At 37.7% G+C, this 22,483-nt stretch overlaps 1 protein-coding gene across 5 annotated transcripts in view; it reads right to left on the bottom strand.

Annotated features, from left to right (window-relative positions):
- Nucleotides 1-22,483, bottom strand: part of kank1a (KN motif and ankyrin repeat domains 1a) — a 69,788-nt gene that overhangs the window by 11,845 nt on the left and 35,460 nt on the right. For 3 of the 5 annotated variants that reach the window (XM_073841136.1, XM_073841137.1, XM_073841134.1), the window contains 3 exons: nt 15,877-16,005; nt 3,348-5,990; nt 567-710 (listed from right to left, as the gene is read on the bottom strand). In XM_073841136.1, the coding sequence (XP_073697237.1) occupies nt 567-710; nt 3,348-5,990; nt 15,877-15,913 (2,824 nt within the window). In that variant the 5' untranslated portion in view covers nt 15,914-16,005. Of the gene's footprint in view, nt 1-566; nt 711-3,347; nt 5,991-7,519; nt 7,630-15,876; nt 16,006-19,441; nt 19,742-22,483 lie in introns of those variants that run through there. The other 2 variants (XM_073841135.1, XM_073841138.1) reach the window with 2 other exon arrangements.

Raw genomic sequence — 22,483 nt, 5'->3', positions numbered from 1 at the left:
ACACACACACACACACACACACACACACACACACACACACACACACACACACACACACACACACACACACACACACACACACACACACACACACACACACACACACACACACACAATTTACAACTTTTGAAGGGGGTTATTTTAATAATTTCAGCTTTTTTTTGTCTTGTGGACTATATGTAAACATCTTTCATGAGAAACATCTTACTCAGGAGTCAGGACAGCAAAAAAAAAATAACATGCATTTTGTATGATTTCTTTTATTTTGTTAAAATTATTTACATTTTCAGATTCTACTGTTTTTCTCTCAGTTGCAGTGATTATGGTATGAATCTGAATTCATATCAGATGGTCTTTCATTGCAATGATCCAAAGATGTAATGTAATAAAAACATTTCTGCAAAAGAATGTTTGATACGGAAAATACCTGAGAACATATTCTGCTTTATCTAGAGCTAAATCAGTTGACAACAACACAGCAGGAACTTGGCAGCAAGAACTTCAAATCAACACACTGACTGTCAATTACAAATGATTGTAATGGCAATCTCTCGCTTGTGACATACCATGCAATGCTGTGGACATTTGCTGGTCCATGCGGCTTTTCTGTGTTGCTGTACCATGTTCATGTGTATTGTTAATACACACATTTTCTATCTGTGTGACCTCTGTCCTTGAACTACTTGAGTGGGAACTGACCATCTGTGTTTCTGGATAAATAGGATGAGAAGAGACAGAAAAAGGCAGACATGAGGTACAAAAATGCATTTTTTTTAAACAGCACTCATTCTTAAATGGCTCAGGACAATCAAATCTTAAAATGAAAGTAATTTTGTTGTTGCATTTTGCAGATACAAAGATGAGGTACACATGAAAGGGTAAAGAAAAGGCCCTTTTTTGAAACCTCTCCAAATCACATGGATGATTTCTCAGTGTTCCTTTCATCTAATTGCATGTTATGGTTTTGAGCATGATAAGGAACAAAATCTCAGGAAATGGTTTTGTCGTTTGTATCCTGAAAATCTGAAATTCATCCTTGCAGAACTTAAAAGTACTAATTTTCAACACGAATGCCCAAGAAACTAAGAAACAACTTGGCAATTGATTGTTTAAGCTAAAAGCCTTCATAATTACACAGCAGCAGACAAAAATAACAACAAAGTTTGGCCACTGATATGTCAGTAGCTGCTTATATTTAGACTTGTGGGATGCCACCGATAGAGGCATTGCAAATCAACCAATCAGTTATGGTTTTTCTAGGTGCAGCTACAAACAAGGCATGATGCTGTACATAATTATTCACTCTCAAATTATAATATAGCTAGTGCCAAAATAAAATTGCTTGAAAAAAGAACAACTTTGGTCGACATACAATCAGAATAGTGTGCTTACGGATTCCTACAGTTTAAGTCAAAAGCTTACATAGACCTTGCAGTCTCTGCAAAATGTTAATTATTTTACCAAAATAGCATATATTCATACCAAATGCATGTTATTTTTTAAATTAGTACTGACCAGAATACAATATTTCACATAAAAGACAATTTTTAAAAGACATATTTTCTACAAGAGAAAATAATAGATACATAAAAAATGTATAAAAATGACCTTGTTCAAAATTTTACATACACTTGATTCTTAATACTATGTTGTTACCAGAATGATCCACAGCTGTTTGTTTTTTGTTTTGTTTTGTGGTAGTTTTTCATAAGTCCCCGCTGTTCTTCAGAAAAATCCTTCAGGTCCTACAGATTCTTTGGTTTTTCAGCATTTTCCTTTATTTGAACCCCTTCCAACAATGAAACTATGATTTTGAGATCCATCTTTTCACACTGAGATCAACTGAGAGACTCATATGCAATGATTACAGAAAGTTCAAATGCTCACTGATGTTCCAGAAGAAAAAAAATCAATGCATTAAGAGCTAGGGGTGTAAACTTTTGAACGGAATAAGGATGTATAAATTTTTCTTATTTTGCCAAGACAAAATAAAATTTACTCTGATCTTTAAATTCAAAAAGTTTTCACCACCCGGCTTTTAATGCATTGTGTTTGCTTCTGAAGCATCAGTGAACGCTTTAACCTTTTGTAATAGTTGCATATGAGTCCCTAGGTTGTCCTCAGTGTACAAAGATGCATTTCAAAATCATAGCTATTGTTGGAAAGAGTTCAAATACACAAAAATTCTGAAAAACCAAAAAACTGTTCAAGACAAACAAGAAACTCATTAACAACTATCACTAAAAAAACAGCTGTGGATCATTCAGGTAACAGTACAGTATTAAGAATCAAGTGCATGTAAACTTTTGAACGGGGTCATTTTTAAAAATTCAACTATTATTTTCTCTTGTGGACTATATGCATTTTGTATGATTCCTCTTATTTTGGTAAAATAATTTACATTTTGCAGATTCTGCAAGGTGTATGTAAATGTTTGACTTTAACTGTATGTGCCGTGATTATGGTATGAATCTGAATTCTAGTCTCTAGATATTCTTCATATCAGATGGTCTTTCATTGCCATAAACCAAATGTAGTAATGCAATAAAAATATTTCTACAAAAGAACATCTGATATAGAGAATACCTGAGCACATCTTCTGCTTTATCTAGAGTTGAATCAGTCCAAAGCAGACATGGAAACACTAAAATCTTGGCAGCAACTTTGACTGACCATTGTACATAATCCTCTGATGTGCATGTAAAAAAAAAAATCTCTCTCTTGATTCCCTGCAGAATAGAAGCAACTGATATTTATAACTTCAGAGCATTCCATAAAAACTCACACCGAAAAATGACAGAGAAATATGAGACCATTGAACTATTAGATTCTTTTGATTTTTAAGCCTTCCTGGAAATAAAAACATGAAGAACTTGTGCCCATACTTAAAGATACTTTGGATATGCTCCCTGAGTCACGTCTTACAGAGAGAAATTCTACACAAAGCTTCTCTCCATTACATAACTCTGAAGACCTATGAATCAGCATCAGCAAAGACAACAACAACTAGTCATTTAGCACAAGCTGCTGCCTTCCAAAAGAGATGAGATCATTGTTGGATTATATCCAAAGCCCCCATGTATTTTTCAGGGTCAGAGAAAACTTCGCCCTGTCAGATCGTGTCAGGCTTCATTACAGACCCAAATGCACTGTGTACCCTTTTGTCTCATCCCTATTCCTCACCATACAACAGACACAGCATGTGAAATATTGCACATATGATAATTCAAACAAAACAGTTTGACTAAAACTAGACCAGATTAATGAGGTCTTTGTAATAAGAACCGTTTAAAAATCACTAATTTTAAAAATCTTGAGCATGTAGGATTAAACAAACTGCAACTAACCTTTCACAGTGTGGTCTGAGTTCTCCTTCTGCCTCAGAAGGTCCAAATTGGAGAGTTCCTCAACACTTCCATACTTCATTACTGAATTGATGGATGATAGAGTAGTAACCAGCTCGCTGTTGATGGAGCTAAACTGGGATTGTTGAGGTGGACCGAATGCATCTGCCAGCTCACTGTAGTTCTGAGCGAGCAACGTCTGCTGTTCCTGCAAGAGCTTTTGCACTCTCTCTATGTAGTGATCAAGTCCGACACCAGACCCAGCTTGTGAGTGTATGGGTTCTTCTGATGACATTGACCCCACGGAAACATTCTCAACTTGGATCGGGGTAGGAGACTGAGAAGGGCCACATGCAATGTTCCTTGTCTTCTGACCAACTAAAAAGTTCTCATGTATGTTTGTGAGGCCAACCCCAGTCTCTTTGGTTTTGCAGGATTGCGACTTGTCAGGCATACCTTCTTCGGATGCTGTAGTACCTACTGAAACCGAGCGTGTTTTTATTGTGGTCGACACATCTTTTACAAGACCATCACCAACGGCAATTGTACGAGTCTCCACTGGTTCGGTGCTAACTTGTTTGTCTTTTGAGTATGGTTGTGTAGTGGTACAGGAATCTGTAAGAACTACCTTGTCTGTATTGGTTAATTTGGCCATTGTTTCAATTTCTGTATTTGTATATTGTGAGGCACACATGGGTAAGACCATGACTCCAAAGTCAGTTCTGTGAACTTCATCTGTCGTTGTGCTCTGGCTTGCCATCTCCTTGATGGGCCTGACCATTACATCCACTGAACAATCTCCACTTCCAATGGACCTGAACTCCTTGGCTTGTTCAGCCTCGGTTTTGCAAAGTCCTAAACCTTCGGCAGTTAATTCAGTGTTGATTCCCATTTCACATACGCTTAATTCCACTCCCACACCCTGGTTGCACATCTCAACCTGCCTGCCAACACACTGATCTTTAACCTCAGCACGTTCTTGTACAACCCACCTCTCCATTGGCAACTCTGGACCCACTGAAACATGCCTATCCTCTGGTCTGCAAATTATACCTACTGAAGTCATTTCTTGGACATGGTTTGTGCTTACATTGCTAAACTCAACATGATTGCCCACACCTTGGCTCTGTGTGGACACTATGGCCTCCACTGAAGCGCTGTACATCTCTGGCTTTGCCATCATACCCTTGTCTGCCTTTTTTCTCGATCCAGCCACTTGAAGCTGAAGCTTTAGCTTTCCCATTTCCATTTCGTGGGTGGTTTCCTTAAGTTGAACCTCCAGTCTGTAGATCTTTTCTTTGAGGGCTTCGATGGTCTGGTGCTGCATCTCGATTTCAGCTTCTACTTCACTGCTCATACCTAGCATGGCTTCAGTCACACCAACTCCCATGCTCCTCAACTCTTGCTCTGTTCCCACGGCCACGTCTCTGTTTTGCCCAGGTGACCTCCGATACACAACAACATCGTTCATGTTCTCATCAGCTCCGACACCAATGGACTTGCTCTCACACCTCCACCGCTGGACGTTTTGGTTAGTTTTTTCCTCTGTTTGGTGTAAGCTGTGATTCTTGTTCTCACCATTTTCCTGCAGGTTCCTCTCCAATGCCTCCACTTCAGCTGTTAGTTGCCTAAACTCTTGCAGCCTTTGAGTGCTCTGCTCAGTGTTCTCCATCTCCTCAATGTGAAGTTCAGAGCCTGTCCTGAGCTGGGTCAGGGGCTCATACTGATCAGCACTGCCAACACTATAGGAGCGCTTTCTGAAACCTCCACCTGGACTCTGCCCTGCAGTCTTGGAGTTCTTCATCTGGGACACTAGTTGCCTTTTCTCCTCTTGCAAGACTGAGATCTTGACTTGAAGGATTGGGATGGTCTTTACCTGCTCCTCCAGTTCTTTTAGTCTCTTTAGAGCCACTACCATCTGTTCTCGAATGTGCTGGAGGTGCAGTGGGCTAACATTGGTCACTGGTGTGGTCATGCCTGAGCTGAGGGGACTGTGGCGGATCGAACTGCCCATGGAGGATGTGAAGTAAGGGTTGTACTCGCCATTGCCTAGATGTCCATTATGCTGAAAAGAATGTGAGCTGGGTGAAATCTGACTTGGCCCATAGGAGCCGCTGTAAGAGGACAGGGAACTGGAAGAGCCCATTCCTCCAAAACTGGCTAGTCGCCGACGAGGCGGCTCATTGACCAGTGGCTGCATTAGGAGCCGCTCCTGTTCCAGTCGCCTGCGGGTCTCCATCAGTGTTTTCTCCACCTGGGGGTTATGGCGAAGGAGGCGGGGAGAAGGTGGAGGCAGCAGCTGCTTGGTCTCAGGGACGTTCACAAAGGCTTGGGGAGCTTCATGGACTTGGGCAGTATGGCCAGGGAGGGCTACCTGGTTCTGAGACATAAAGTAGGCGGGTGACTGTTTGCTTTCATCGCTGTTAGACGAGGACAGGGAGTCTGTTGAAGTCCACTCAGTCTGGCCACTGCAACTGCCCCGAGGAGGAGGCACAGACCTGACCACTTTTGGCTTCCTTTGGATGTTTAGCTTCTTGATGGTGTTGCCCCTCTCAATGTCATCCACATACTTAAGGAAGTCCAGGTCTAGCTGATAACCATACGGGGTTTCCAAACAGTAAGGGTCCTTCTCATCTTCATCTTTTTCTGAAAAAAAAAAAAAAAAAAAAAAAAAGTAAAAACTAGTTGAATAAGATATCTAATCACTGTACAATTTATTGAATTGTTTCTTTAAAACAGGGGTCACCAGACTCGGTCCTGGAGGGCCGTGTCCTGCAGATTTTCGATCCAACTCTAGTCAAAAATACCTGAACCAGCATCCACCTTTTTCTTCCCGTTTTATGGGTCTGGCTCTGGTCTCATTCGCGTCCAGCTATTTTAAGCTGTAAAAAACAGCTAGTTTTGCTGCTTGGTATTGCAAATTGGTGCGTCTTACCATATTATTTTAAATGTATTATCTTAATCATAATTAAGATAATACATTTAAACAGTTTTACCATTTACTGCACAGTGTTATTCTTCTCAATATTTCCCTATAGTGGCTAATGAACCAGAAGTCTCACCCATAGGCTCACTTCTGCGTTAAAGAAAAAGGTGGATTCTTGAAACTTCCAGGCAAATGTATTGAGGCAAGTTGGAGCTAAACTCTGCAGGACACTGGCTCTCCAGAACCAAGTTTGGCAACCCCTACTTTAAAATCTGCAAGACAATGTCAATGGGAAAAAAAAACTAAGTTTTAATCTGTCCATAAAAGCTTTATAACATCATACAACTTTGTGATGCCAAGGTTCCCCAAATATGATGATTTCCTTTATGCAATATTATACACTAATATGCGGTACTGAACCAAAAATAATCTAACAACAACTTCATTCACCAAGGCAAGTCTCTTACCAAAAGGTGTCGCTCCTATGGTAGCAAGCCCAAAGGTGTAACAACGGTGTGATCACAACTGTCATACTCAGTAATCAAAAGAGTGTGAATGTAATTGCAAGGCAAGGCAAGGCACCACTTTACACTTATATAATACATTGCTAAGATTTTTCCCATAAGACTAAAACCACTAACTGACAAAAAAAGAACTTCCCATCTAACGATTTCCCACACTAGATTGTAAAGATGTATTCTACACAATTTCATGGCAAAACAAACACCATGTGTTTGCTGAGCATTTGCAAGGGGAGGGTAACTGGGGGTGGGGTTAAAGGAAAACAAGGAGAGCAAATATTTCTTTCTACCCAAAGATCTATTTGGTCTAATGCAACTGGCAATATCTATCTAAACATTTCACTCACTCACTACCTAACAGACAAGAAACTCATTGAAAGAAAGGCATAAACATTAATGGATTCTTTTCAGCTAGAAGTCAAGGAATATCCATCAACAAAGCTTATATCACAGTCCAAATTCCACACCAGACAGAGAATTCCTCCCGTCAGTTAGACAGATTAACTCTCTGGAAGCAGACGCTTTTAGTGATTTAGAGAGCAGACACAGTGCATTAAGAGCAAATAACAAACCATTAAATGCGTGTGTTTTAAGGAAATATGTAAAATGCTAAAAAGTTAACTTGACCATGTATAACACTGCCTACCATGTCCCTTATATAGACTTAACCGAGGAGGTTTGGAGAAGGTTAAGGCAACCTAATCCCTCATTGTTCAAGCGTCACTTACCCCAAGTCAAACAGCAGTCCTCATGCAGCGGCGCCTGTTCCCTTACAAGCCGTAATAGAGTTTTATAACTAGAACAAGCTGCAGGCTGCCTCTCCTCACTCACTGAGCACTTTCTCAACCTTCACTCCATAAGGGGAAAAAAATTCCACTATTGGTGTAAACTTAGCCTCGCTCAGCGCAGCCTGTGATAGGCTAAATGCCTCCACCAATCATGCAGCACTTACACTGTTTCTCCTGTCTTGCCTCTCTCAAAGTGCTCTTTAAACACTTCATAACCCCTTCAAACAGTGGTCCCTTTTTAAGCACTCTTTCCAGGCACATTTCTGTCATAATAAGGAGACTAAACTCACCAGACACATAATACAAGTTTCATTTAAACTTTTGATGCTGCTTAATGTGAACTAAGTTCAGGTCTACAGACAAAAACAGCACTATGTTGTGACATGAACATAGCGTTAAATTACAATTTTCTAAATACTCCAACTAAACTAAAAAGCTTCATTCTTTATTTAACCATGCAACAATCACTCAACAGCACTGACAAAGACGCCTCTACTGTATTTGAACTACAACAATCGCTAGCTTGTTAAACACACCAGCTAGCTTTGCTGACTATAGCAAGAGCACAACAGCAATGTCATGGAGAGCGAGACAGGCTTGTCTGGTACGAGGAACAGACACTTGGGCAGCTGAATGCTGACCTCACTGGGGGGAGCAAGCAACACTAAAGGGGCAAGCGAGAAGTGAGGGAAACGAATGAAAGCAGTGTGAGAAGCAGCTCCAAGAATAATCTACCCACACTCTCTTTTAGCAGTCTAGAATTACACTACCCACCATCAGACACAAAAACAGCCTTGAGGATGTTCAGATCAAAATAGTTTATGCTATGGGCTGCGTACTGAAGCAAACTTACTCTACGCTGGAAAGCACTTTGAACGGTGCAAGCTAGACTGGTTTAGAGTTCAGCAACCAGCTAGCAGCAAATAAAAAAATGACCAAACTGAGATAGTACTTACACAACATATCATAAAGACAAATATTCACTCTCCACCTGTGTAAATTTCAAATGGATGATAGTCCGCTTCTGTATTGAATGTAGGCTAAGGTTTCCTACTCTCCTAGGCTGCTTTAGACTGCAAGTTACAGTCCTTGACACAAGAGGAAAAAAATTAAAATTGCCAGGTGACGCAACTTTTTTTTAAGAAAAAATGTGATTGGCTAAAACTAAATGTAAGAATAAGGCAGCGACCAGTAAGAGAGCAGAAAAAGAATGAGTTCTGACAGGTGGACAAACAAACATGACACACGATCATTTGGCATGTCTGTTATCACAAAGTTATTTGTGGACAAAATGAGCAGAACGAGACACCATGTAAATGGTGCGATATCTACAGGTAGCTTTATTGTTCAAACCATAATGACAAATTATGATATTAATATAATGAAAAAAAGTGTTAAGTACATTCAGCTCACATTAGGAGTGATTTAAAGGGATAGTTCACCCAAAAATGAAAATTCTCAGTTTGTCATTGATTACTCACCCTCATGTCGTTCCAAACCTGTAAGACCTTTGTTCATCTTTGGAATACAAATTAAGATATTTTTGTTGAAACCCGTGAGCTTAATATATAGCATCGCAACTGACACATAATGTAGTAAGGACATCATTAAAATAGTCCATGTGATATCAGTCAGTCAACCATAATGTTATGAAGCTACAAGAATACTTTTTGTGTGCAAAGAAAACAAAAATAATTTCTTTATTCAACAATTTCTTTTTTAATGTGAATGCACATGTTTTCTTAGCAAACAAAAAGTATTCTCATAGATTCATAAAATTAAGGTTGAACCACTGATGTTACATTGGCTATTTTAATGATGTCCTTACTACCTTTCTGGGTCTTTAACATGTCGACTGCATTGCTTTCTATGGAGGGTCAGAAAGCTCTTGATCTTCATCAAAAATATCTTAATTTGTGTTCCCAAGATAAACGAAGGTTCAACAGGTTTGGAACAACATGAGGGTGAGTAATTAATTACAGAATTTTTGGTTGAACTATCCCTTTAATTGACCGTTCATTCTGTCTAGTCCATTTTAAAAAAAAAAAGTCAAAAATTGTGTCTGATTTGGTAGACGGGAAATGGTTTGGTTCCATATTCTAAAATATGGAACAAAGGGTGTTTCTTTCTTCCTTTTTTCCTTCCTTTCTTCTCATGTTTTCACTTGCATTTGCCAACAGACAGACTGGTGTGAACTCTCTCAGCTAAAATCTCACAAGACATCCACGTTTGACCAAATGTAACATTAGTGTCATGTAAACAGCTGAAAATAGACGTCCGCAGACAGCCCTGCTCTTTTTCCTCCTTGATCTGTCCACTGCTTTTTCTAAAAGAGGTGGATAGAGAGGCTTTAGTACAAGTATGTCTCACAATCTTTGAGTTTAAAAGGTCATGGCTTATCTACTGTGTCTAACACAAACTGTCTGGCTAAATGTCTAAAGACTTGTCAGCAAGTAGCTGCTAAATATTTGAGCGATCAGCATTGCGTTGGTACAAGACAACATGCTGTCTTGCAAAAGTAGAAACTTTTTAACTAGCCTGTTATCTAAAATCTGTAGTTCGAATTTGTTTTTGGACTCTTTTAGGTTCTGCCTATTATACTTGCAGTCTATTCCAATACAACACTCGTGGGAGTATTCATTACCAATTACAAACCGCCGAGGACAATGTTTTCAGTTCTCATGTAACACAATGAAATCTCAGCGGATCTCTCACAGGAGTTCAGGATCACCTTTGGGCACGGATCTGCTTTCAACTTTATAAATCAGCTTGTTTTGCTAACCACAAAATATGGAAATTTAAGAGATTTAGCATGTCAGGAATGACCTTCATACACCCAAGTTATCTCTCACAGCAGGAAAATACAGGTGGTTGACATAAGCATGAAATGTTTGAGAGTTATCTAATAATTTGCTTTTCAAAATTCTATGGTAAATGCAAGCCATTTGCATTTATTTTTACTTTTACCTGAACATAAGAAAACATCTAAGAAACTGTTACCTAAAAAGCTATGAATGAGCACTTCATGTCACTAAGCCTGTTTCCGCCACGGAATAAAAAATAAAAAAGGGGTAATTGCGACTTTATCTCACAATTCTGACTTTTTTCTCACAATTGCGAGTTTACATTTTTTTTTCTTTTTTCTTTTTTTTTTTTTAGAATTGTGATATAAACTCACAATTGCGAGTTAAAGTCAGAACTGTGAGATATAAACTTTCAATTCTGATATTTTTCTCAGAACTCTCAAACTGCGAAAACTGAAAACATATCAGTCTTTTTTTTTACCCCTCAAAATTAGGACTTTATTTCTCGCAACTGCGAGTTTATATCACGCAATTCTAAGAAAAATTCAGAATTGTGACTTTATATCTTGCAATTCTGACATTATAACCCACAACTGCGAGTTTATATCTCACAATTCTGAGAAAAAAGTATGAATTGCGAGTTTGTATCACAAGAAAAAAAGTCAGACAATAACCTTTTTTTCATTTTTATTCATTGATGGAAACAGGCTTCCAAACATTTCAGACATGCACACACTGCAAAAACTAAAGCCCACATCAATGGCCTCCAGATTTTTACAATACAGTTTTCTTCAAACAGTCCAATACATTAACAATGCAAGTTAGAACATACTGCACTGATGCTATAGAATATAACAAGGGGTGTGATATTGGCTGGTAGATAACATGTTTCCACAAAAAACTGCTGTACAAGACCCTTAAATGGAAACTCTTAAAAATTATCTTTAACATAAAACTACTAACAGATTAGCTTGAAACATGAAACTTTAACAATTAAAGCAGCAAAACATAGTTGACAAGCATTCACTATTTTAGTATCTACAACACTTCATCTGTTTTACTTAATGGCCATTCATTCAGCCTACCTTTAAATGCCAAGAGCACTGAATATAATACGGTTTTGTGACTTACTGGGACAGGAGTTTGATAAGTAGTACTGTAGCAGGCTAGCACTACTGGTCTGAGCGTATCAGAGTCTTCTCTCAAACACACGCACACACAGAAGAGAAAACAGAGGCCCTTTTTCTCACTCTGGCCTGGTATTTCCTGACCCGGCCCATGGAAACCACGTCAGCCTCCCAGTTTAATTATCCTAGAAATCCACGTCATTTTCAAGACCACACTAACAAACACGACACAGAGCCATTAAACAAGCACAACAACAATGCTGGAACTGATACAGAAGCTTCTCTAAGAATAGTCCATGCCATGAAAGAACAGAGCGAAACCCAGAGAAACAGTGAACGGATTCAGTATTAAGCATTCATATTAACTAAACCTGGAGCACATCCCAGAATAAAGCTAATTCAGCCAATATTAACAGCAACTGAACCAAGAATATCAGAAGGAATGGTGGTAAATTACATGCAGGGTATTTTGCTGTTGACAATAAGCTTCAAATTACAATTAGGAAGGCTGAATCACAGTCCTGTTTCACTCATCATTTCGCAACAGACTGCGTAAGTTTTCAGACATGCTCTGATAAGAAGGAATGGAGTTTTGTTTTCTGTGTTGATGTAAAGTTTGTAAATCCAGTATATTTTAGTATACATTTCAGCTAGTGTGATTTGTTATATGCATGTTATTTTTTATTTAGTATTGACCTGAATAAGATATTTCCCATTGTTGAAAGACCTTTACATGTAGTCCACAAGAGAAAATAATAGTTGAATTTATAAAAAGGATCCTGTTCAAAAGTTTACATTCCCCTTAATTATTAATACTGTTTTGTGACTTGAATAATCCACAGCTGTGTTTTTTTATTAAGCGATAGTCGTTCATGAGTTTCTTGTTTGTCCTGAACAGTTAAACTGCCTGCTGTTCTTCAGAAAAATCCTTTAGGTTCCACAAATTCTTTGGTTTACCAGCATTTTTATGTATTTGAACCCTTTCCAACAATGACTGTATGATTTTGAGTTCCATCTTTTCACACTGAGGACAACTCTAGGGACTCCAGAAGGAAAAACGACGCAAAATGAAGATGTGTACACTTTTCTAATTAAGTCTAAATATATATATATATATATATATAAAAAAAATATTTAGTACTGCCCTTCAGAGACTACAGAAGATAGCTACATGTTTACCAGAAGACAAGATAAGTTTAATTTACCCTGATCTTCAAATTCAAAAAGTTTTCACCCCCAGCTCCTGCATGATTTTTCCTTCTGAAGCATCAGTGAGTGTTTAAACCTTCTGTAATAGTTGCATACGAGTCCCTTAGTTGTCCTCAGTGAGAAAAGATGGATCTCAGAATCATACAGTCATTGTTGGAAAGGGTTCAAATACACAAAAAATCTGGAAAATCAAAGAATTTGGAATATATTGTAGTATTAAGAATCAGATGTAAACTTTTGAACGGGGTCATTTTTATAAATACAACCAATTTTTTCTCTTGTGGACTATATGTAAACATTTTATGTGAAATATCTTATTCAGGTCAATAGTAAGTAAACAATAACATGCATTTTGTATGATCCCTCTTATTTTGGTAAAATAATTAACGTAAACTTTCAACTTCAACTGTATAAGCAGTCTCATACCTTCCTTTCTATTAATACAGCAGTTCGCTTTGAAAGTTTGTGCACTCTAGATCAGAATAAAAGCTTGACTTTGCCAACAGTCACTCACTACACAAAGAATCTAAAAAGATGTTTAAATGTTAATGAGGTACCAGATCGCTTGTATAGAGACGACCATTGTAACTCAACAGTAGTCAAGTGGCCGTAATACTAGTGTCCAACAATTTAGCACGTCCATTACCCTTCAATGTTGACATTCTAATCAGCTAGAACTCTAGACTTCATAATGGCACAGCTTGGCAGCCTTGTTTAACACCAAGTGCTTTGGCCTTATTTTGCTGTGGAGCCGCCATATGGAAAGGGTCCAAGACAACACAAAATCTCCTTTAGGCTGTTATTGACCTAAATTTCATTGTGTAAACATCAAAGGTGAGAGTTAAGTGAGAGACAACAAAACACCCAAAGAAGATACAATATCTTAAAGAAAGAAGCTATCTATTGACTGTAACGTCATTAAGATGATTTCTCTAATCCACAACAAAAACATGCCTGCTTGACATTTTAAGTATCATCACAATGACCTTTTGTACATGTGCATGTCTTTTTTGAGCAAAAAATCAATTTCTATTGAATTACACAATATAAAGTCACTGCATAACAGTTCTTCTTATTATTCCTGTTGTCGTTCTTTCACTTCATCGTCAGGAGGAATGCCCAGTGGAATGTGTTGATGTTGTGGTTCAGAGCATGGCATGGCTGACAAGCAATATTTCACAGCATGCTGTGAAAGTCACGCTTCTATATGATTTTAGACCTGCAGGACTGTGGTCTTAAAGAGATAGTTCACCCAAAAATGAAAATCCTGTTATTAATTACTCACCCTCGTGTCGTTCCAAACCCGTAAGACCTTCGTTCATCTTCAGAACACAAATTAAGATATTTTTGATGAAATGCCGACAGCAACGCAACTCTCACGTTTAAAGGAGTAGTTCACTTTCAGAACAAAAATTTACAGATAATGTACTCACCCCCTTGTCATCCAAGATTTTCATGTCTTTCTTTCTTCAGGCGTCAAGAAATCATGTTTTTTGAGGAAAACATTTCAGGATTTCTCTCCATATAATGGACTTCTATGGTGCCCCCGAGTTTGAACTTCCAAAATGCAGTTTAAATGCAGCTTCATAGGGCTCTAAATGATCCCAGCCGAGGAAGAAGGGTCTTATCTAGCGAAACGATTGGTTGTTTTCTAAAAACATTTACAACTTATGTACTTTTTAATCTCAAACACTCATCTTGTCTAGCTCTGCGTGAACTCTGTATTCCAGTTCATGACAATTAGGGTATGTCTAAAAACTACCATCTCATTTTCTCCTCCAACTTCAAAATCGTCCTACATCGCTGCAGAAGTGCCAACCCAATGTTTACAAAGTGAACATGCAAATAAGATCAAACAACCTTTACAAAAAAAAAGGTAAAACAGCGATGTAGGGCGATTTTGAAGTTGGAGGAGAAAATTAGGTGGTTTTTCGACATACCCTAACTGTCATGAACTGTAATACACAGAGTACACACAGAGCTAGACAAGATGAGCATTTGAGGTTAAAAAGTATATAAATTGTCATTTTTTTATAAAATAATCGATCGTTTTGCTAGATAAGGCCCTTCTTTCCTCGACTGTGATCGTTTAGAGCCCTTTGAAGCTGCATTTTGGAAGTTCAAATTCAGGGCCACCATAGAAGTCCATTATATGGAGAGAAATCCTGAAATGTCTTCCTCAAAAAACATAATTTCCTTACGACTGAAGAAAGAAAGACATGAACATCTTGGATGACAAGGGGGTGAGTACATTATCTGTAAATTTCTCCTCTAAAAAAACTCCTTTAAGGCCCAGAAAGGTAGTAAGGATATATTTATTAATAATACATGAACGCATGTCAAAGACTGACACGGAAGAAATTGTTGAATTCTTTTTGGTTTTCTTTGTGCCCAAAAAGTATTATTGTAGCTTCATGACATTATGGTTGAACCACTGACTATTTTAACACTTTCCTTACTATCTCTCTGGGGCTTGAATGTGCTAGTTGCTGTCTATGAAGGGTCAGAAAGCTCTTGAATTTCATTAAAAATATCTTAATTTGGGTTCATAAGATGAACAAAGGTCTTACAGGTCACTTTTGGATCAACTATCTCTTTAAACAGAATTGTGGACTTAAAACAGTGCTCAACAATCAGAAAGTCTTTAAGCATACAGTCTATTCTAAATATGAAAAAGAATACATAAAAAGAAACATGATTTAAAATATAACATACCACAGATTTCAAGTCTCAAAACTCACCAGCATCTGTTGTTTATATATCCATATGTTCATACGTATATCCATCTATTCAAATGCTCACCTGGGTCTTGAGTTAAAGCCAAAGCTTGTAAATTTTTGGATGTTAAAATACTTTCTCTATTTCCATCTTTGTTTTTTTCAGCATCGCAAGCAGAGCAACAAATAACAAAGGCCAACATCAGCTCAATCAGTGCTGTGAGTTTGGGGTGGGACTGTTTAGAACACAAGGGGAAACTGGGAAACCTGTTTGTCAGCAATTATCGTTTTTGCGATTGGTGAACTGGTCATCTGGTGACTTCAGTGGTGCAGAAATTACACTCTTCACTCTTTTAACTGAGAATAATTGCAGGCATAGATACTGATGATTCATTAGGAAACAGATTAAAATCACAGTAATTAAAAGGGAGGGGTGTTACCTGAGGCATTGCCGTTAACGTGCATGGTTTGGGCCATTGCCACAGACACTCGCTCGGAATTCCACAGAGAGCCTGAATGCACTCATGCAAATGTCATGCATCAAATCAGCTTGCCATGCAACCTGCAAACTGAACAAAACAACAAAACACAAAATGTCAGACAGTGGCACGTGCATGGTTCAAAAACATACAAAAACACACACAATGAAAATCAAAATCATGGGCTCAGATCTGATAGAGGTGAGGCTTAATCTTAGCGACGCACCTTAGTTGCAATTTTGTACTTGTGTGCATGACCTTGTGGGTAGATTAACCAAAACATCAGCTTTCAGTGAGGTCATTTAATATTTAACAACAAATAGAAACTTAAAGGAACACTCCACTTTTTTTGGAAATAGGCTCATTCTCCAACTCCCCCCGAGTTAATAAGTTGAGTTTTACCGTTTTGAAATCCATTCAGCCGTTCTCCTGTTCTTGCAATATCACTTTTAGCATAGCTTAGCATAGATCATTGAATCCTATTAGACCAATAGCATCGCGTTCAAAAATGACCAACGAGTTTCGATATTTGTCCTATTTAAAACTTGACTCTTCTGTAGTTATATCGTGTACTAAGACCGGTGGAGATGCAAAGCTTCAATTTTCTAGGCTGATAAGATTAGGAACTTCACTCCCATTCTGGCATAATAGTCAAGGAAGTTTGCTGCCGTAATAGGCTGAAGCAGGAGCAGTAATACCACGCAGCACATGTGCAAATGCTAAACTAGCTGGGAACTCATTTCTGATAATACTCCGCCTGCTTCGGCCATATGTAGCAAACTTCCTTGACTATTACGCCGGAATGGAAGTGTAGTTCCTAATCTTATCAGCCTAGAAACTCGCAGCTTTGCATTTCCACTGGTCTTAGTACACGATATAACTACAGAAGAGTCAAGTTTTAAATAGGACAAATATGGAAACTCGTTGGTCATTTTTGAATGCGATGCTATTGGTCTAATAGGATTCAATGATCTATGCTAAGCTATGCTAAAAGTGATATCGCCAGAACAGGAGAACGGCTGAATGGATTTCAAAACGGTAAAAATCAACTTATTAAACTCGGGGGGAGTTGGAGAATGAGCCTATTTCCAAAAAAAAGTGGAGTGTTCCTTTAACCTTCAAATGGTGGGTCAAATGGTGTCACAACCTTGTGACAAATCCTAGTTGAAATGTTTTAGCTCACTCAAAAATGAGTAGTTTTTAAAAATTTCTCACACAAAGCTATTGTATGGACTCTAAACACTTGGTACATGAGAACTAGCATCTTGTACAATGCTTCGGATGATGCTTTTTGTTAACTTGGAGCTTGACAGTGCAAGCCCTCATTTACTTCTATTAATCTGTAAAAAAAAGTGGACAGGATGTTCCTAAAAAAAAATCTACTTTTTGCATTACATAGGTTTGAAACAACATGAGGGGAGGTAAATTACAACAGAATTTAACTTTTTAGTGAACTATCCATTTTTATAACTTTTGTTCCATTTAAAGGGATGGTTCATCCAAAAATGAAAATTCTGTCAATAATAACTCACCCTCATGTTGTTCCAAACCTGTAAATCCTTCGTTCATCTTAAGAATACAAATTAAGATATTTCGGAGAAAATCCGAAAGCTTTCTGACTCTCCATAGACAGCAACACAACTGAAATGTTCAAGGCCCAGAAAGATGGTAAGGATACTGTTAAACTAGTCCATGTGACATCATTTTTAAATTGGATTATTTTATGAATAAAGTCTTTTTTTTCTTTGTACAAATAAATTCTCATAGCTTCATAAAATTAAGGTTGAACCACTGATGTTATATGAACCATTTTAGTGATGTCCTTACTACCTTTCTGGGGCTTGAACGTGCCAGTTGTGTTGATGTCTATGCAGGGTCAGAAAGCTCTCAGATTTCATCAGAAAATATCTTAATTTGGCTTCCAATGATAAACAAATGTCTTGTGGGTTCGGAATGACATGAGGGTGAGTAATCAATGGCAGAATTTTCATTTTTTGGGTGAACTCTCTTTTTAAGTTGCCATATATCTGAACAAGTTTGCACATTCCTTTACACTATAAGAGCTCTAATATGAACCCAGACTCATTGTAAACTAGAACTAGGACCGGAAGGAACAATAGACTAACCAACTTCAAAAGCAATAAGGCCAAGTGTAGCTCAGAAATGTGGGACAACCAGCACACCATCTGTAACCACCTCAAACTACATATGTGACCCTGGATCACAAAACCAGTCTTAAGTAGCACTAGTATATTGGTAGCAATAGCCAAAAATTCATTGCATGGGTCAAAATGATCGATTTATGTCCAAAATCATTCAAAAATTAAGTAAAGATCATGTTCCAAAAAGATATTTAGTAAATTTCCTACTGTGAATATTATCAAAACCTAATTTTTGATTAGTAATATGCACTGCTAAGAAATTCATTAGTACAACTTTAAAGGTGATTTTCTCAATGTTGATTTTTTGTGCACTCTCACATTCCAGATTTTCAAATAGTTGTGGCCAAATATAGTAACAAACCATACATAAAGCTTATTTATTCAGCTTTCGAATGTATAAATATGACGTAATTTCAAACAATTGACCCTTGACTTGTTTTGTGGTCCAGGGTCACATATTAATTCTGGTGGCTAACTTGTTTTTGGGTGAAGAAGAAGCTGTGCACCTTTACATGTTTGCTAGCATCAGTAATTTGAAGAACCAATGACCCTAAACCAAAAATCACTTAGATACTAAAGCCTGAAGATTAGCGGTGACTGAGCAGCAGACATGCATGTGTGCAGCAGATACAGTGGTGGGTCTCGTAAACCCCTGGTGGAAAAACGGCAGGAAGAAGAACCAGTGGGAGGTTTGCCATATTCTCTGAAGAACACAGACTTGGGAAGCTAGTAAAAACAATGATTGGACCAGTTCTGAGTATTATGAAACACAGGACGTGTAATGGAATTTCCTCCAACTTGCACAAAAAACACAAACTCACATATTACAGCAACGATAACAGCAACTTGACTTTTTTGGCAGACACTCAGCACGGCCAAAGTTCACATCCAACCTGATGTTACCACTTAGAAATGTTGTGCAATGTCTTTTTCAACAAACACCAAGGGAAAATGCTGCTGACGTCTGTGAAGTTTCGATATTTGTTTGAATAGAAGACAGAGAGCAAACTTTTCCTTTTCACCATTAACAAGCACAGCAAAAGAGCTCACCAATAAATCACTTGAGTCTGCAAACAATAAGACACTTTGTTCAACACTTTGTACACAGTTTAGTTTTAAGAAAGATAATCTCTCCAAGTTAATTTATTGAAAATATGCACATGTGGGTGAGAGTCAATTCTGAGCTTGTCAAAACATGCTAAACTCCTGCTATTTAAAATGAATGTGTGGACTGCATTAGAAGGTATTTTAAACCCAGAATGCTTGACCACTTAAACATTCGTCTGCAACGCAAACTCGACAGACAAAAACTGACACGTGTATCTAATCACAGATTTGACATTAAGACTAAAAAATGCACCTACCTTGCTCAGTCATTCTTAAACTTCTTTAACATGTAGTCACAGTGAATGGTGTTACTACGGCCTTGCAGTAACCTATAAGCCAAAACATCTATGCAACGTGCAGTGTATATTACAGCTAAGATTAGCTAACTTGCTCAGATTTCAGAGATCCTATAAGAGGAAAGGATGCATCCATCCGTGTTGAACAGATCAGTGACCAGACCATTAACAAGAGAAAAGACCATCTGCATAAAGGTAGAAGATGACTAATCAAGCACTGTCACAATGTTAAGTCCTCCATTCGTACAATGGCATCAACAAGGTTGCTTGTTAATAGCAAACAGGGTCAGCCCAGCACAGATTGACGTGTAACTGCAGGTAGATCATTCTGATAGCATGAAAAAAACGAAAGGCGTGTTTTATCATTTTTACTCATTCAGTGTCACTCCCTATTTTTAACATCCTGTTGGTAAAGTCAGTACTTGAATATTAGAATATGAGGGACTCTTTTTAAAAAGAAATTTCAAGTCAGTGGGATGTATCCTTTAACTAGGTGAAAGATGAAGAATACACGGACTCATAAACACTGACAACTCCTGAAAAACACATCACTGATAAATTAAGACATCTTTAATTAAAGGGGGCATGTAATGCCTTGTTAACAGCTATATATGGAACATGAACATTAATGCTGATAAATAAAGAGTAGTTTATGGCTAAAAAGGGGCTACAATATCTTGTTGCAGTTCATATTTTGTTTCATAAGTAGCAACAAGAGGGAAAGTGACAGAAAATCTCCTACACAAGAAACGTGGCATGCTAGTGGGAGGTATTGCACACCTTCAGAGGTGAGGGCAGGGTGGCATGATGAGGCAGTCACCTGACACAACCCTATAGCTGGAGGCAGCATTTAAACATGGAGTGCAGGTCTGTGCAAAGCTCTCCATTCAAACACAAGCATACTCCACTGCTGGAGACAGATCTAAAACAGGAGTGGTAAGGTCTATTGCTTTAGAAAAATACACAAACACACCTAGTTTCCCTGTCACTTGTAATTAATGTAACCGCTCTATCACACCTTCCACAGAATTCTTTGTAAATGGTTCATTTACAGAAAAATGTTAAAAATAATTACTTAATTGTGCCATTTCTGTACGTGTATGACTTACTTCTGTGGTACGCTTGTGATTTTCAAGTCTAGTGAAAAATAGTTCAAACATTAGGTATATATATATACACAAAACAGATCACATTTCAAGTTGAAATATTTCCCTCTGCCATAGCTTTAAAATCTTGTTTACAAATGGAATGCCAGGTTTACATATATGTTGAAATTTGAGATACATATCCGTTCAAACATTTGGGGTTAGTAAAAAGATTGGTCACACTTTATTTTAAGGTTCAATTATCGCTATTGAAGAGCTACTCCACCACAAAATGAAAATTTTGTCATTAAACATTTGTCGTTACAAACCCTTAAGAAGCTTTGTTCAACTTTGGACCACAAATTAAGATATTTGTGATGCATTCTGACAGCTTTCTGGCCCTCCCATTACCAACAATGTAATTAACACGATCAACATCCAGAAACTTAGCAAGGAGATCGGTAAAATAATCCATGTGACATTAGAGGTTCAACTGCAAACAGCGTATTGGTTGCGCCACACGGATACGTTGTTTCCGTTCAAATCAAAGCAGAAAAAATTGAAGAAAAAGTATGCTTACAGAATACGATGACAGCATACGATGGTTGTGTTCAGTGGATACTCTCCAAAATGGCACTAGGGTGATGCGGAGGAGACAAATTGTTGAATAAAATCTTTAAAATAGTTTTCTTGCGTACAAAAGTATTCATGTAGCCTAGTAAAATTATGGTTGAACCCCTGATGTCACATGGATTATTGCTACATTTCTGGACGTTGATCTTGTTAATAATACTGCTGTCTATGGAAGGGTGAGAGATCTGTCAGATTGCATCAAAAATATCTTAATTTGTCTTCCAAAGACAAACAAAGCTTTCACGGGTTTGGAACAACATGGGGGTAAGTGATTTATGACAAAATTTTCATTTTGGGGTGGAGTAACCCTTTAATAAATCATTAATTAGGACTTTTGCCTCAATAAACTCCTAATTTTCTGCTTGTTAATAGTTAGTAAGGTAGTTGTTAAGTTTATGTATTGGGTATGGTTAGGTATGTAGAATATGGTCGCGCAATATGTGCTTTCTACGTACTAATAAAATAAAAAGTAGTAATATGCATGCTAATAAGCAGCTAGTTATTAGTGCGAATTGGTGAAGTGTTACCAAAAGTTTTTTCCAGCATGATTTCTGAAGGATCATTTGACACTCAAGACTGAAGTAATGGCTGCTGAAAATTCAATTTTTTCATCACAGGACTAAATTACATTTGAAAATATTTATGCATACATATATACTTAAAAATAGCAAACACTTATTGTACATTGTGTTTATATTGTGTATAATAGTGTTCTGTGCTTGTCTGTGCAGCCAAAGACAGAACAGTTAGCAATAGCATGTTTTGCTCAAACTTTCGGCATGATGTTAGAACCGGTACACCATTGTCTCTTGCAAAAACAGAATGTTGGTGCCGTGGTTGTGTTTTTTCACAAGCTTGCAGAGTAAGCCTTACATTTTTTTCAGGTTTTCTAGGTTAGTAGATGCACTGGGAAACTGATTATAGTCAGATTTCATGATATGATTTTCATGATATGTCACCAGTACCAACTAATAAATAACCTCTAAATTCCCCCAAACTTTTATACGATGTGTGACAGAGATATGGCAGCTACATTGGAGGGGAAGATGGTCTGTTTCTCAGAAAAGCTGTCATATGGTGTCAGTAGTCTTGAAACGTGGAGTCATACGGGCTACTTGTATGCGGCTTTTTATCCATTTAGGAATTTGAAAGGCTATGATTAAAAAAAAAAAATCTGTGTAACATGAGTGATATAGGGTGAGCAAATGGCTTTATGGTTTCCTTTAACACCAAGCTTTTCAAACTAACCACATTCTTAACCTGAGACCACCTATAGAGCCTTATG

The sequence above is a fragment of the Garra rufa genome, chromosome 5 (assembly GCF_049309525.1).
Source record: "Garra rufa chromosome 5, GarRuf1.0, whole genome shotgun sequence".
Taxonomy (NCBI): Eukaryota; Metazoa; Chordata; class Actinopteri; order Cypriniformes; family Cyprinidae; genus Garra; species Garra rufa.
The sequence above is the reverse complement of the archived record's forward strand: the minus strand, read 5'-3'. Positions and strand labels throughout refer to the sequence as shown.